This window comes from Elephas maximus, chromosome 8 (genome assembly GCF_024166365.1).
Source record: "Elephas maximus indicus isolate mEleMax1 chromosome 8, mEleMax1 primary haplotype, whole genome shotgun sequence".
Classification (NCBI taxonomy): Eukaryota; Metazoa; Chordata; class Mammalia; order Proboscidea; family Elephantidae; genus Elephas; species Elephas maximus.
Genome location: NC_064826.1, coordinates 68,868,311 through 68,885,795, shown reverse-complemented (window position 1 = coordinate 68,885,795; position 17,485 = coordinate 68,868,311). Strand labels below are relative to the sequence as shown.

The 17,485-nt window shown below is 39.2% G+C and overlaps 1 protein-coding gene across 11 annotated transcripts in view; it reads left to right on the top strand.

Moving 5' to 3' along the window:
- Positions 1 to 17,485, top strand: part of ICA1 (islet cell autoantigen 1) — a 144,875-nt gene that overhangs the window by 87,106 nt on the left and 40,284 nt on the right. For all 11 annotated transcript variants that reach the window (XM_049893311.1, XM_049893308.1, XM_049893312.1 and 8 more), the window contains exons 7-8: positions 16,238 to 16,363; positions 16,694 to 16,792. In XM_049893311.1, the coding sequence (XP_049749268.1) occupies positions 16,238 to 16,363; positions 16,694 to 16,792 (225 nt within the window). The remainder of the gene's footprint in view (positions 1 to 16,237; positions 16,364 to 16,693; positions 16,793 to 17,485) is intronic.

Genomic DNA, 17,485 nt, shown 5'->3' with positions numbered 1-17,485 from the left:
AGAGATCTCTTCTCCCCGGTTGTTCAGGCTAGTTCACTGGGAAGCATCTGCATCTGCCCTTCTGCCAGTGTGGCTTCCTCTCCATGCAGGGGATGCTCCCTGCAGAGTGCTGCCCTGACGTGCCTCCTTCCCCGCCCTGGTGAGCCACAGCCTAAAGGCTCGCTCTGCCTTTCCTTGGGCCTTCCCTGCCCTGACCCCTCCTGGATCACCAGCAGCAGTGACACTCCCAGGGTTAAAAAAAATTCTTTACTCCAAGTATGTTTCTAGAGGCTCAGCTGCTTCCTGCTCCTAAATTTACAGTCCCTGAATTTCTCCTACCAAAAGTTCCTGCCAGGTTCCCACCCGTACCTCACATGCACTATTAAAAAGAGCAACACTAAAACTGCTTTGAAAAGATCATCTTTTATATGGAAAGTGATACAACATAGTGGTTAAGGTCTGAATCCTGACTCCGTCACTTGGTAGCTGACATTATGAAATTATGTCATTATGAAGGTTCCTGAGCAAGGAAGTGACCATGGTAAACACCTCGAGACAGTTTCCAATCCCAGTTCCATCAAATGTCTTTGTTATGAGAAACAGTCTAGCTTTGTGGTGAGAACATACTTCACAACAGACTCTCCTAGGTTCAAATTGTGCGCCACCCCTGGAGAGCAGTATAGCCTTGGGCAGGTCTCTTCTCTGTGCCTCTGTCACGTCACTGAAAAATGGGAATAACAGTATTCATCATATCTACCTCATAAGGTTTCTAAGAGGATTAAATCTGTTCATATTTGTAAAGCACTCAGAACAGAGTCTGGCTTCTATTAAGCCCAAAATAAGCACTCATTACTAAGGAAATTAAAAAAAAATAATAAAATAATTTTTTTTTTTATTTTTTTTTTTATTGCTTAGTTTAAGTGTTTGTTAAAACCTGTTGCCATAGAGTTGATGCTGACTCATAGCGACCCTATAGGACAGAGTAGAACTGCCCCATAGGGTTTCCAAGACTGTAAATCTTACCAAAGCAGACTGCCACATCTTTCTCCTGCAGAGTGACTGGTAGGTTCCACCTGCCAAACTTTTGGCCAGCAGCCGAATGCTTAACCACCGTACCGCCATTAAATAAAATAAATATAAAAAATAAATAACCATCTTCGTTACCTAGTACTGCTGAAACAGTAATACAAGTGGGTGGTTTAAAGAACAGAAATGTATTTTTTCACAGTTCTGGAAGCTGGAAGACCTAATTCAGGGCACCAGGTCTGAGGGAAGGCTCTCTCTCTTTGCCCACTATGGGGGAAGATACTTGTCTCAATCACCGTCTGTAACCCTGGCGTTCCTCAGTTCTTTGGTGATCTTCTCATGACATCTGTCTTCCCCTGTGTGTGGTCCCGTCTGTGTCTGATTTCCTCTTTTTAGAACTCAGAAGTGATTAAGTTTAGGACACACTGTACACTAGAGCCCTGGTGGCACAGTAGTTAGTTAGGAGCTCGGCCGCTAACCAAAACGTTGGCAGTTTGAATCCACCAGCTGCTCCTTGGAAACCCTGTGGGGCAATTCTGCTCTGTCCTTTAGGGTTGCTATGAGCTGGAATCCACTGCAACGTTTTTTTTTTTTAACATACGCTGATATGGTCTCATTGACATAACAAAGAAAACTCTGTTGCAAATGGGATTACATCATGGTATAGGGGTTAGGATTCCAAAACATATTTTGGGGAGACACAATTTAATCTATAGCAATAACCTGTGTAACATATCAAGTTATTTAGTGGCCTGTCTTTTGAGAGATGGAGAGAACTGAAATAAACACTGAAATAAAAATGTGTCTCCAACTAGTCATTGTACTCCCCCATCTCAGTGGCATCTTGGGAGCTAGTCACAAGTTGTATGTGGTAGATCCCATCACACTGAATATGTTATATCTGATTGTGAATTCTTGATACTTCCTCCCTGACCTGCCTCTTCTCTTGACCTCCTTGTTTTTGTTGACTTGGGTTTGAAATCTTTGCTTCAGGTTCATTTTTTTCCATTTACTTTGCGACTCATTTATCTACTTTCTCAGTCTCATCATTTCTACGCTGAACTCACTCTCTCTCATCTATTTCCTCCTTTCCATTCTCATGGCATTCTAGTAAGAGCTGCCAAAGTAATCTTCAAAAAAAACTACTGTGGTAGTTTCCCTGCTCAGAACCTTCAGTAGCTCCCCAAAACCAAACTCTTTGCCATCAAGTTGGTTTTGACTCCTAGTGACCCTATAAGACAGAGTAGAACGGTCCCATAGGGTTTCCAAGGAGCACCTGGTGAATTCGGACTGCCAGCCTTTTGGTAAGCAGCTGTAGCTCTTAACTACTGCACCACCGGGGTTTCCTGTAGCTCCCTGTTGCTTAAAAAATGAAGCCTTAGCCTGTCAATAGGGGCCCCTCACTATATGAATACAGCCCACTCTTTGACCCTGTTTTCAATATACATATTCCCAGCAACCTGTTCTCCAGGGAGACCATATGATTGGTGTGCCTGGGACAGTGTTGTCACAGTTTAACTATTAATGATGCCTTCTTTCACTCACAAGTATGATTGGTGTGCCTGGGACGGTGTTGTCACAGTTTAACTATTAATGATGCCTTCTTTCACTCACAAATGTGTCCCTATTTGGACAATAAATTATGTGGTTACCCTACTGTTGTCTCATTAACTAAACTATTTATCCCATGATTCCCTGCCTCCTCCTGCTGGTTTCCCTTCATCTGCCCTTGCCCAAAATCTCCCCCCACCTTTTTAAAGACCCATTCAAATGTTACTTTCTCCACTTTTCCAATCTCCCAGAGTATTTCATGTTATCACCTAAGATTTTATATGCCACCTAACACTTTCTACTTTGTTCCCTGGTTTTTTTTTGTGTTCGTGTAACTGTTCTGTCAGCCTCTGTATATGATGTATATATATTATAGACACCGTCTGTATACATTTCCTCATTTTATCCTAACAGCCCTGAAAGGTACTGTGTTTACTTATTTGGAAGTTAAGGCTTGGATTAAATGACTTATTCCAGGTCACAGAGGCAATAAATATAAATTTAATCCTTTGAACCCCAGTTTCCCAGACTTCAAAGACCATTTCTTAGCCTTTTCCCTCTAGGCCAGTGGTTCTTAAACTTTAGCATACAACAGAATCACCCGAGGGCTTGCTTTAACAGTTTGCTGGGCCCCCTCCCCATTTCTGGTTCAACAGGTCTGGGGTGGGGCCTGAGAATTGCATTTCTAACAAGTTCTCAGGTGATGTTGCTGGCCTGGAGACCACACCTTGAGAACCATCGCACCAAGCCTGGAAGAGGTTCATAATAAGCATTCATCAATCAGTCAATGGACGGATACATGAATATAGTTAAACTTATCATTGTATTTAAAACTCCATATGTCTGCTCTGCACTTTATACATTAGGCACATTCATAAGTTCGATTATAATTCTTAAAAGATCAGGGCTAAATTTCAGTTTTATTTTGAATCAGTTTTAACTCTTAGTGTTATTTAGATTTGAATAACTATTTGAACTGACTTATTCGGCTTTATAACCAAAGGAAGTATAGAACTCTTTTCATTTATCTCTTTTCCTATTCTCTTCCCCCCCCCTTTTTTTTTTTAACTTTCATATTTAAAAACGGTTTTTCCAAAACAGTGTTAAGGATGATTTGCAAATCTTGCCCGTCTCCCTGCAAGGTCACTGAGAAGTTAACCAACTTTGTCTTCTCTGTATTCCTCAGGAACACACAATAGGTTTTTAATAAACAATAGGTCATTAGGTGTTATTTAAAGTATGAATTACTTCTCCAAACCTAAATGTATTTAAAGGAATTATTTTTTAAGTGACGTAGGAAGAGAGAAAGCGATCTTGTGATTTTTTATTTTGTGATATATTCCCCAAGGAATTTCCTTTTTTTTTTTTTTTTGCACTGTTCCACTTCTCAACAAAATGATCCATGATATGAATTCAGCTATTACTTCAAAGTAAAGAGCAGAGCCCTTTCATGGCTGAGCGTGTTGCATCCTATTGATAAAAAGTACAGCTGGAGCAGAAAGCAGTGTGCTTGCCCTCTCTCTAGTTCTCTTAGAGCCTGGAATGCCCCAGGCTTTAATGTATGTAAGTTAAGGCTCCATGTTACTTCACCAGAAACTGACAGAGACACATATGGTCCATAGGAAATGAAAGCTCTTCAGAGTGCACCTGAGCACTTTGCTCTTTGAGACTGGACCACATTTACCAGTTTGGAATGCACGACTGTGACCTTGCTAATAGAAGTTAAAAGCCCTTTGATTCTGAATGCAGAGAAAGCCAGCAAAATAACTAGCTCCTTTTATTTTATCAGCGAAGTAAACATCTTAAGAAAACCAAACCAAACCTTTTTCTGTCAAGTCAATTCCACTTATGGCAACTCGTGAGTTAAAGAGTAGAACTGAGCTGCATAAGGTTTTCTTGTTTGTAATCTTTATGGAAGCAGATCTACAGACCTTTTCTTCTGAGGTGCTGGCTAGGTGGGTTAGAATCACCAACCTTTCGATTAGTAGCCAAGAGCAAACACTGAAGAATTTTCTAATAGTCTCACTATCTTCAGCTTCACCCCCCTTTCACTCAGTGCCTCTCCCTACCAAAATACTTGCTATTCAGCATTCTTTAAGAATGTAGTGGCACTATAATGAACTTTGAGAGTTTTTGAACTCTTCAGTAATCACCTGATACTTTTGATGACATTCTTATTGATGATCAAGTCAATAATGCAAATGACAAATCTTTGACTGTCAGCTGTCAGTAGGATTGTTAGACTTTAACCTACCTGCAACATTATGTCTAGTATCTTAGGTCATTTAATTAGCCCTTCTTGAAGCCTTCCCTGTTGTAAGTAGGGCAAGCTAAGCTACAGTACAAAGAGACACCCAAAACAGCATGATTTAACCCAACAGAAGCTTTTCTTTTTGCTCATCAAATAGTCCTGGGCAGGTGTCCAGACTGATGGGGTAGCTCTTCTCTAAGAATTCATTTAAAGACCCAGGCTGACAGCAGCTTCAACCCCCTCAACACATGTCTTCCAGTGTTCCCTGGGTGTGGCCATCCCAGTCAACCAGAAAAGGAAAAGAGCAGCCAGGAGCATGTGTGGGAAGGTTTTATGGGCAAGCTTGGAAATGGTGCTTGTTGCTCTTGTTTACATTACCTTGGAAGAAACTTTGTCCCATGGCCACATGTATTTTCAGGGGAGTCTGGAAAATATAGAAGGGTGAATGGATTTTGATGGATGGCTAGCAGCCTCAGACATAAAGACACTTGCTCATCAATACTGAACGTCTAGAATGTTATCAGGCCTAGGATGACAAAAGGAGTCATCACTGGCAGAATTTTAATGGATCAGGTGGATACAAAGAACACAGCCCATGTTTCCAGAACAGGTGATAGTAGAGCAAATTGGAGTGAGGGGATCTCCAACAAGAAGAAACAAAGAAATGCTGCAGAAGTGTATTGAACATCGACATAGAAAATATTTTGAAGATTTAGACTACTGGGAAGTTGAAGGAGCTGCAACAGCTTCCTTCTTGGCATACAGTTGCTGCAACAGTGTCTTCTTTAAAAAAAAAAAAAAAGACCACAATAGGTGACAGAATGCTAGTCATCAGACTAAAAACAGAAGGTACAGCCCAAGATAGATGATGTGCACCAGCTTAAAAACCATTCTTTTGAAAAGCATTTTTAGCACCTACTATCAATAATAACGATTATGAGGATGGCACAGAAGTGGACAATGTTGCATTCTCCCCTCGCTCTGTTGTACGTAGAGTTGCTATGAGTTGGAACCAACTCGAGGGCACCTAAGAGCAACAACAACAACAATCAATACTGGTGTAACAAAATCAAATATGGACCTACCTCAGACTCCCTAGAGCATATACCTGTTGCCGTCAAGTCGATTCCGACTCACAACAACCCTACAGAACACAGTAGAGCTGCCCCATAGGGTTCCCAAAGCATGGCTGGTGGATTTGAAATGCTGACCTTTTGGTTAGCCACCAAGCTCTTAACCGCTGTGCCACCAGGGCTCCATATAGAAGAAGACAAATAATAAAAGTAACAGTAATCATATAATGTAGTGTCACATTAGGTAGTAGAGGTATATAACCAGGTTCTGTAGGATCTCAAAAGTGGAGCACCTGAAGTCAAACTTAGAGATTGAGGTGGGCTTCCTAGAAGAAATAGTACAGGCTGAATTTTAAAGGGCCAATGAAGGATAAAAAATATGACAACAATGGGGGAGCAACCCCTTTATGAGATGGGAGATTGTATGTAGTTTAGTTTTGCTGGAGGAAAAAATGTAAGAAGGAACAACCAAAGGTGAAGGTAGGAAGGTGGACCAGGGCCATATCATGAAGGGCTTGTGTACAGACTGCAGAGTCTGGATTTCTCCTCAGTGTTCTAGCTAACCAATAATGGCATTGTCTGTGAATCAGTCTTTTCAGATGCTCCTGAGCACCCAGATCAACCACATTTTGGAACGCTAGGACCTCAAAATGGAGCAAAAAAGGGCACAGCCTAATCTGTTTCCCCATTCACTTTCCAAAGCACCACAGGACAAAGGCCTGGTGACCTACATCCGGTATAATAGCCATTGTAAACCCTATGGAGCACAGTTCTATTCTGACACACATGGGGTCGCCATGAGTCAGAATCAACCTGACAATAACTAGAATAGAGTAAATAAACACTATTTCCAAAAGAGGATAATTTTTCGCAGATCAGCTCACCTATTTATTTATTGGTTGATGATTTGTTTGTGAGAGTTATGGTTATTTACAGCATAATAAATACATATGTGTGTCTGTGTATATATAAATATAAATTATATATTTATAAAATGTCAAGTACAAGCAAGCTTAGCTTGGGCAGCCAAGGGATACAGCAAGTTGAAAGTCTCCAGTCTTTCATATGACACTTAGACACAAATAAATGATCAAAACAAAGTAATACAAATAAAAGAAACAGTGACCTATTTTGAAAAATCATATAAAGTACAAGAAATAACAGTAGGATAAAAAAATTAAATAAATAAACACTATCGTAGCCTTTTTTACTGTCTCCTGAAATGTGCACATCTTGGATCTGTTGTTGTTGTGAAGTGCTCATAGCCACCCTGTGTACAACAGAACAAAACACTGCCCAGTCCTGCACCATCCTCACAATCATTGCTATGTTTGAGCCCATTGTCTGAGCCCATTCTAATGTCAGATTTTAAAAAACCAACCCTGCTGCTATCAAGTCAATTGCAACTCATAGCGACCCTGTAAGACAGAGTAGAACTGACCCATCGGATTTCCAAGGAGCAGCTGGTGGATTCGAACTGCGACCTTTTAGTTAGCAGCCAAGCTCCTAATGTCAGATTAGAGGGTGGTAATAAATCGGGTGCCCAGGGCTCAGTCTTGTGACCCAAGTTAATACTTTTACTAACGACATGAAAGAGGAAGTGAACCCAGTTCGTTGAATTTTCTGATGACAGAATTGGTTTCTTAAGTTAAAAACAAACCAGGAAAAAAAATTCACCAGCTGAACAACACCAAGAATCTTGGGGACAGTGTGATAGCTGGCAAAATTTATCTGAAATATATCTGCATATTCTATTCAGAACTACATGGTTGTGAACAATTTTAACTGTATTTATTTCAACTTGCCAAGGCTTGAAAATAAAAGACCTTTTGCTCTTTGTTCCCACGTCTGTGGATTTAATTGCATTGTAATAGTTTGTATTTTAAAACAAGAAGCCAGAATCACATACTCTTAAAATATTAGAATATTTTTATATTTTAATAATATAATATATAAAAATATAATTAATAATATATTTTTACTAGAATATTTTATGTTGGCAAAGTGGCAAGGAAAAGAATGCTAGGTGAAGTGCTGAAAATCTCATTCTGGGTAATATGCAGTTCATCTCACTGGTCCAAGGTTCTGTTCTGTACAATTGGGAAGGCAAAGTGATTCAGTGAAATGAGACTAGACTTTTTTTATTGACTAGTAGGTACTGACTAGTACCTGGTGGTGTAGTGGTTAAGTGGTATGGCTACTAACCAAAAGGTTGGCAGTTCAGATCCACCAGGCGCTCCTTGGAAACTCTATGGGGCAGTTCTACTCTGTCCTGTAGGATCTCTATGAATCAGAATTAACTTGAGGGCAATGGGTTTGTTTTTGTTTTTGTTTTTTTTAACTGACTAGCTGAATACGGTAAGCTTGAGCAAGTTACCTAGTTGTTCTAAAACCCGGTTTCCCGCTCTGTGAAATAGAAATAATAACAAAAGTATTCTGTAGGAGTGTGGTGAGAATATAGGCATGTATGTATATACCTAATCAGTGAATGGTGATAGTAATGAAGAAGAGGAATGGTGTCTGGGTAAGCCTAACAGTAACTCAGCAAACAGCATGTGAATACTCTGAAAGAACAACGTTAGGTAGTGAGAAAAGCAAGGCCTGCTCATTCATTCTGGTATCCTTTATTCATTCATTCTACGTTTTGGGCACCAGCTACCTGCGAGGCATTTAGCCCTAGCTTTCCACCCTTATAAAATTTATAATCCAGAAGGTAACTGAGTATAGATGGAAACAGTTACACTTACCATAGTTTTGTGTCATAAGAGTGTTTGCAAAGGGCTCTGACAGCGGAGAGGAAGAAGCTGCTAACTTTGCTGGGGAGCCTTACAGGAAAAGGGTTCTCAGCGTTCTTTCAACAGAAACTTGAAAGGTGAGTAAGAGTTACCACGTGGACAAGAAGGCAGAGGAACTATGCAAAAGCCTGGAGGTAGGTAGGTTTGGCATAGTGTGGTCGGCACATGGCAGCTCAGGATGCCCAGAGTTTGCAGGGCTTGCGGGCTGGCGGGGGGGGGGGTGGTGGCGGGGCACGATGTGGGAGAGGAGGCCTTTGGGCCAAAGACAGACAGGGAGGTATGGTTGTGGAGTTTGTATTTCATACAAGAGGAGACATAATCCAACCTGGGCTATCTTGGTTCTTCTACTTATTGGTTGTTTCTAGGCAAATTATTTTGTACCTGGCTTTTCTCCTCTAAAGAATGAGGATAATTATACCTACCTTGAAGAATTTTGGTATGAAAAAATTGTACAGCAGTAGACCCTCCATAAGTGTTCACTCATTCCCCTCTCCTTGGCCCATCTTGGAACAAATGATTCGATGGAATAAACAAAGGAGAGATACAACTCTCTTCCCTGGAAACTTGTACAAGTGGATAGATTGTGGTCTGGGCCCCACTTCTCCTCGGTTATCATTGAGATGATTGTTTGGTTAGGGTGTTGGTCCAGTACAATATTTTATGTATTCCTAGAAAATTACCCGGAAGCATTGGTGTACTCCACTCTCAGCTGGCTTTTGTACCCCTGTGATGCCGTTTCAGTTTTTGTTTTGTGATCAGAATGTGTTGTAAAAACTTACGAAGAGCTGAGTAAGGAAGAAATTTCACAGTTTAGTTTTTTTTTTTTTCGTTTGTATTTGAAAACAAGCATCTGAAAGAAGGTTACATGTCATGTTCTTATAAATGAGTTGGGATGAAGTCGGCTTCATGTGTTCCTTGTCTGGATTACACAGGTGGTTACAAAACCCTTGTCTTGAATAAACAGTTCTTCTTTCGTGTGAAGTGGATGCTAGCTGAAAGAATCAATTTAATCTCCTAAAAATTCAGCAACAGTATAGCTAAAAAAAAAAAACTAAAATTATCACCGCTTATTTATTATTGCTGAACTGCTAAGGTTCAAAATGCATGCTTAGGAGGAAATGAAGCAAAATGACAACCACATCTTCCTTGTTTTGAGAAAAATACTGGTTATTAACCATCATAACCACAGCACTAAGCATGTACAAATTCTTTCCCTTTTTCCTCTATGTTTTGCTTCTTTTTTTCCCTGTTTGATTTCAACTTCCCTCTCCCTCAAATCCACCTGCCTCTCTATTCTGTCCCCCTCCCCAGTCTGCCCACCATGACCCACACTCTCAGTCTTTGACCCTGCCTAACTCGTTTTCGTTAGCTGAGGTGCCAAATCTGGTCCATGATTTGGTCCTGTCTCCCTTTTGTCTTCCAAACGGTGGAAATATTTTCTCCAATGTCATGTTCATCATGCCATTTCTCTACTTTCTTGTATCAGTGGAACATGGAGCGCTCTCTGGCCTTGTTCTAAAACCCCTCTCATTCTTATTCTTTGGTATCTCTCTCCCAGTATTAAGGTATTATTCTCTTAACTGGAATTCTAGAATCATGCTGCTAAGAGTTGATGTTTTTACTTTTTTTCTGTACATGGAGTATGAGTTGTCTCATTTTTCTTTCCAAATTGGGGGAAAGTCCCAAACTTACAATATGGATGGTGTTATGGGTTGAATTGTCACCCCCCCCCCCAAAAAAAAATGCATTGGAATCCTAACCCCTATACACATGGATGCAGTCCCATTTGGGAATACAGTTTTCTTTGTTATGTTAATGAGGCCATGTCAGTGTAAAGTGTGTCTTAAACCCATCCCTTTTGAGATATAAAAGAACAGATCAGGCACAGAAGAAAGGAAGTACAGATGGAGGGTGAGGGAGACAGATGCCAGGCCACATGAAGATCACCAAGGAACCTAGGAACAGAAGCTGAAGAAACAGGGACTTTCCTCCAGAACTGACAGAGAGTGCCATCCCCTAGAGCCAACACCCTGAATTCAGACTTCTAGCCTCCTAAACTGTGAGAAAATAAGTGTCTGTTCATTAAAGCCACCCACTTGTGATATTTCTGTTACAGCAGCAATAAGAAACTAAGATAGGTGGGAGAACTTTGTATGCATAATCATCATTCAGTTCCCATGGACTAGATTCATTACACAGGAATAAAGAAAAAATGGAAATACAAATTAGTTTCCTGTGGAAATATGTTATTAAAATTATTGTCATGCTGATCTTCAAAATACAAAGTTTTTAAAATCACAAGTTAGATTATGAGGATGACGTTATCCATTTGTTATCGAGCTCACTTTTTAATAAGGCATGTAACTAAAGGCACAAACTAAAGAGAACTACCACAGGGTCTTGAACAAGCCAAACACGCTCCTGCCTCAGGGCCTTTGCATTCCCTGTTTTGTATGCTCAGAGTGCTCTTTCCTCCTGATACCTGCATGGTTTGCTTCCTCACTTCCTCCAGGTCTCTACTCTGATGTTACCTTCTCAGGAAGCCTTTCCCTGACTATTTCATATAAAACAGCATCCTCTACCACCCCTTCCCAACCCTGTACTCATATCTTTCTTACACTGCTTTTATTTTCACCATCTAACAAACATATTTACTTTCGTTTTTTCTTGTTCAGTTTTACCTACTAGATTGTAACCTGAAATCAGAGACTTTGCTTTATTCTCTGCTATAATTTTATAGCCCGGCACTTGGAACTGTAGGTGCTCAATAATATTTCTTGGAATGAGGACAGAGAGGGAAAGGGGAACTTTGGAAGTAAAAATGGTGTCAGAAAAGCTAGCACTGGGAATGACCTCTGAGGTTTGTGAAGAATTCTAATAACAACTAAACTGTTGTGACCGTAAAGTAACTACTTGAAAGGACAAGCCCTCCATTGGGAACAGACGGCTTAATATCTTTTGTATACGGTCTTCATCTATTAGTCTGAATGCTTCAGTAATGAGTGAGTTTTTCTTATCAACTATCAAGTTACTCTGAAGTACAGTACAGTTTGGTAGGAAAGGCAGGAGAAATATTTGGTTCTTTGTTAAAATATTGAGTTGGTGCACTGGCAGTCTCTACAGGTGCCCAATGAGACTTTTTTTGTTTTCTGTTTATTCATTTGTTTGTTTTATGTATCATTATGAACTCATAGATTTTAATGTATTCGATATGTTTTAACTATTGATACTAACTTTATTGATGCTCAAGTTGCCCCTTCTTTTGTTAGTAGAAGCTCTTTAAAGTGACTCTCGAGTCCTTTTGACATGGCCCCAGTAGTCATGTCCTTGTTTTCAAGTACAACAAAATATTTCAGACTCATCATACACATTTCTGTCCCAGCCCTGGGACTGGGACACTTATTACACTCTTGGTACTGGCTGCCTTCAAGTTGATTCTGACTCATGGTGGCCCCCTATGTTTCAAAGTAGAACTGTGCTCCATAAAGTTTTCAATGGCTGATTTTTTAGAAGTAGATCACCAGGCCTTTCTTCCAAGGTACCTCTAGGTGGATTTGAACCTCCAGTCTCTTGGTTAGCAGGCAAGTGTGTCACCTATTTTTACTGCCTAGGGACTCCCTGTTTTACCAAGGAACACTGCTTCCTTTAAGAAGGACATGCTATTTAGAGGCTGTGATCTGGTGCTAAGGGGAGCTCACCACTTTTGAGTTAGCCATTATTTCTAGACCCTTACAGTGGACAGAACTAGAAAACTCATTTTAAAATGATTTAATCTTAGTCATGAAATTGAAGAAAGCAGAGCTACTAAGCTATTTTACCTTCATCTCTATCAAGGAAAGTGGTATTAAAACTGTAAAGGTTAGAAAGTGAACTCTTAAGAAAAAGTTAAAGCTTGTCTATGAAAGGAGGTAGTGTGTACTAGTTGTATTTAAATACAGTTAGTCACCAGACTTAGATGAATTATGTCCCAGAAAGAACACATGTCTGCAAGCACAAAAATACTCCCAGTGAGTTTGAGAAATCGGAGAGATGCCAGAAATAAAATAACAGGCAAATATTGTCCTATTTTTAAAAGAGAATAAAAAGATAAAACTGAAAAATTCAATGTAGTAAATTAGACTTTGAGTCATAACCAAATTCTAGACTGATTACTGTATAGTTGGTTTGTAAAGAACTTAGAAATAAATGTGGTTATTCTGAAACAGATTGGGTTTACTTTAAATCTGAAACACCAAACTAACCCCATTTTCTCTCGTTGATAATATTTTGTAAGGCTCATAGTATTCTGTTAGATGAAATGAAGAAAGTGAGTTAGAGACTAGGTTAAAAAATAAGATCCGATTCTATACTGGTCTATATAAGAACCCACTTTAAATATAAAAAGACACAAGTTAAAAGGATGGATTAATGTATACATTACAAACCCTAACCAAAAGAAATCTGAAGTGCTCTATTAATATCAGACAAAATAGATTTCAGAACAAGGATTAATACCAGGGATAAAGAGAGATACTAATGATAAAAGGTTGGCTTCATCAAAATTATTTGCTGAATTGTGTATGCCCCTGATAATAGAGCATCAAAGTACGTGAAGCAAAAACTTACAAAACTTATAGGAGAAACAGACAAAACTACAAATATAGTTGGGAGATTTCAACAGTGTTCATTCAGTAATTGATAGAAAAAGTAAGGCTATAAAAAAAAAAGGCTATAGAAAACTTAAATAACACTATCAACTACTGTTAGCTAATATTTATACACCACTCCATCCAACAACGTCAGAATACATATTCTTTTCAAGTGCACATGGAACAATCACCACCATAGCCGTATTTGGGGTCATAAAGCAGTTCTGAATAAACTTTTTAAAAATTGACATTATATAAAGTGTCTGACTATAGCAGAGTTAAACTAGAAATCAATTACAGATGTGTGTGTGTGTATTTATGTATAAATATATACATATATGTAGAATTGTTTTGCTTGTTGTTAAAGAAAACACTTAACAAAAAAATACAAAATTATTCTCAGATTTGTGTGGAATAATATAAAGAATTTTCCCAGATTGAATTGAGAGGATGAATAGCTTTGGCTTCACCATCTGTAGTTTAGGTTGGGGCTGAGAGGTAGAATTTCAGGTGAAGAGGAGTAAGTACAGAGAAGTGCCCTGTAGTTTTAGCAGTTATGACATTGATTGTTTCTCTAGTAAATTGAATTTCTGTGGCCTAGGAAGGCGGGACCTCCACTAAAGAGGGTTGAATATGCATAGTCATTCCTAGAGCTTGGAGAATAAGAGGAGAAGGGTGGAGCGACAGAAATCACGTTAATAAATAAAGAATACATTTATTTGAGTGAAGTTTTTTTTAAAAGAGCCTCGAAAACCACAGGAGCTCCTCAAGATGTTTATGTAATTGAATATAATTTATCTGGAGTTGAAAGTAATGATAATCAAAGCATTTTTCACATAAGTATATCATGAGCCGTATTAAATTAGACTCTTTATGGCATCCTATGCTTGACTGTGTCCTTGGTGTTTTGTATTTGGACTGAGGTTGGAAACGTGTTTTACGGAGCAGACATTTGCACAAAATACTAACTGAATTTCGCTGTATTCATAATGCCCGATAGTGAGGCATCCTCCTTGTTTGGCAGGGAAAGTGTCAGCATTTGGAAACTCAGCAGTGCATTAAGTATTTTAATAATCATTGTTGACACACAAAGCATATGGCCTTTCAGAACTTACCGATCAAGTGTGAAGCTTCTTCTGGGTTTCTAAAATTAACTTCACAACATTCAAACAAAATTAAATTAGGGCACATTTCAGACTATGTTAACTCATGAGCTTTGTGTCGTAACAAATGAAATAACTTATCTCCTTGAATAGAAGCATATCTATGAGTAACTGATTATATTTAATGTAAAGGAAAAAAGCGAAATTCACACCCCCACAAAAAATTTTAATTTGAAAATCTAGAATTTCCCTGTAAACAAGACAGTCTTGCAAACACCATATATTTACTGTGTATTCCTAGTCATGTTTTAAAACCCACCTCAGGTATCACCTCATCCCAGAAGCCTTCACTGCCTACATCCTTACCGCTTGGATCAATAATCGCTATAATAATGCTGTAAAATAAGCAATCATAACACTCAGTGGCTTAAAACAATAAGCAATTCTTAGTGCTCCCAAGTCTGTGGGTTGACAGGGCAATTCTAGTCTCTGCTGCACTCACTTGTGCGTCTGTAGTCAGTTGTGGGTCAGGGAGGGGCTCTGCTGATCATGGCAGGCTCCCTCACATGTCTAGGGGTCAGTTGACCAAAGGCTATCTGGGATGATCTGTTGGGACAACTGGGCTTGCCTCCACATGTCTCTTGCATGCACAACATGTGTCTCACACCCCTCTAGCTGGCCAGCCCAGGCATGTTCTCAGGCTAGCCCAAGCATGTCTCACGCTACCTCCAGCATAGTTTAATGGCATGATAAATTAATACTTGCCTGGTTCTTCCTGACCAAAATAAGATGTGGTCATGCTTTGAATTGGACGAGGGCAAAATAATGACTTCACCCTTTTTAATGAAGCTATATTAAATTTAAAACCTTCTATTTTATTATCAAATAATGTGTAGAATAGACATTTCGGAATCTTTCCCTGACTTACACTCCATCCCTAGATGAGTATATGGTTCAGCATGGATTGAGGGTTGCTAATGTATGTTAGTCATAAAAAGTTGAAAGTTTATGAGTGTTTCTTGAACTATGTCAGAATATCTTCATGTGGTATCGTGGATTGGATCCTGGAACAAAACAAAAAAAAAGGATTAGGGGAAAAACTGATGAAATTCAGATAAATCCTAGAGTATAGTTAATAGGATTGTGGTAATGGTAATTTCTTAGCTTTGATAAATGTGCTATGATTATGTAAGATGTTCACATTAGGGAAAGCTGAGTAAAGAGTATATAGAAACTCACCTTCAAAAAACTAGGAAAACAATGGGGCAAAGATATTATTTCCTTGACATCCTGTGTGTTTCCAGACTTTTCCCCATTACGTTCAGTTTGCCAATGCCTTGAGAAAAGAATAACTTTAACATTAAAAAAAAAAAAAAAAAAAAAACAGTTGCCACTGAGTCAGTTCCGACACATGGCAAGCCCATATGTGTCAGGATAGAACTGTGCTCCATAGAGTTTTAAAAGAGTGATTTTTTCAAAATAGGTCACCAGACCTTTCTTTTGAGTTGCCTCTGGGTAAACTCAAACCTCCAAATTTACAATTAGCAGCCAAGCCCTTTAACTGTTTGCATCACCCAAGAACTTCAATTTTAGCACTAGACTAAAAAAATTAAATTCCAATGGTGAAGTGTGCTGCAGAATCATGATACGCAATGCTCTCGTTTTGGTCCTCTGGAGTTAAAGAGTAGATATCAAAGAATCTTCTCACTTGCCTCAAATATTCAAGGGTGTTTTTCTTACACGAAAGAGAAAAGTCCATTATTAATCCCTTGTCACCTGCAACTTTCAACTACTTAAGAGTTTGATTTAGAGATTCTCTTTTAATTTATAGGTACAAACACAAGTACGCCTTGCAAAAAAAAACTTTGACAAATTGAAGATGGATGTGTGTCAAAAAGTGGATCTTCTCGGAGCAAGTAGATGCAATCTCTTGTCTCATATGTTAGCAACATATCAGGTAACAAAATGATGTTGGTTACAATGCACCTAGAGTGTCCCGAGCCTTAGATAACATAAAAATAGCATCTGAAGGATCAGACAGGACAGGTAGACAGAGGAGGGAGAGCGTCCCAGGTCGTGGGAGCAGCATAAGCGATGGGAGGCAGTGTTATGGGGAACAGAGAGCATTTAGTTTGGCTGAAATAGGGGCATACTGGAAATAAGGCCACAGAGATGAGTTGGGTCCTATTTTGGAGGACCTTGAAAGCCACCAGTGGGTACATTCTCTGGGGCTCATGACTAGAACTGGGCATTCACAACGTCATAGCTGTACTGTCTTTCTTTACAGACCACTCTGCTTCATTTTTGGGAGAAAACATCTCACACCATGGCAGCCATCCACGAAAGCTTCAAAGGTTATCAACCATATGAATTCACTACATTAAAGGTATGAAACCTATAGAGGCCGTTAGAAAATCTTCTGAGAAGTGAAGTTTTGTTTATATCACAAGCAGCGTCCATGGCAGCAAGCGTCATCATTCCAACGGACTCCAAATATCAGAGAGAGAGTATGCCCCTGGTAGAGCCTTTTTTACTGCATCAGTATTCAATACAATGATAACTCACTATGATCCAAAAAAAATAACAAGTCAAACCTTGGGATAGGTTTTACTGAGAGATGCATTGTTGTCGTGGACGCAAGCTTAATGATTGGTCCTGCCCCTTTAAAATACTCGTTTGGCATTGCGAAAGAGAAGATTGCATAAGTCCAGTATATTCGGTTACTTTTTAGTTATTAAATCCAAATATTCTCGCTTGAAAAGCTATTTTCTTTCCTCCCTTAGTTACTTCTGACAAGTATTGTTCTACTGTGAGAGTACCATCCAACATAGGGTTGGATTTTTCCATAGGACTCTAGTAATATTTTCGATTTGAAAAGCAACTTTAAATTCAGTGATTTCTTAATTCAAAAGAGTTGGATGTACGATGCCTGATTCTCAGTATTGCAACTGAAGGTGGGATTGTTTTCCTCTCTAATGGCTCCTGCAGGTGAGTGCATATCAAGATAAGGAAGTGATTTGGGTTCCAAAAGGATTTTGAGAATTGAGAGAATAGTGGGTTTTAGTTGCCAGGACATATC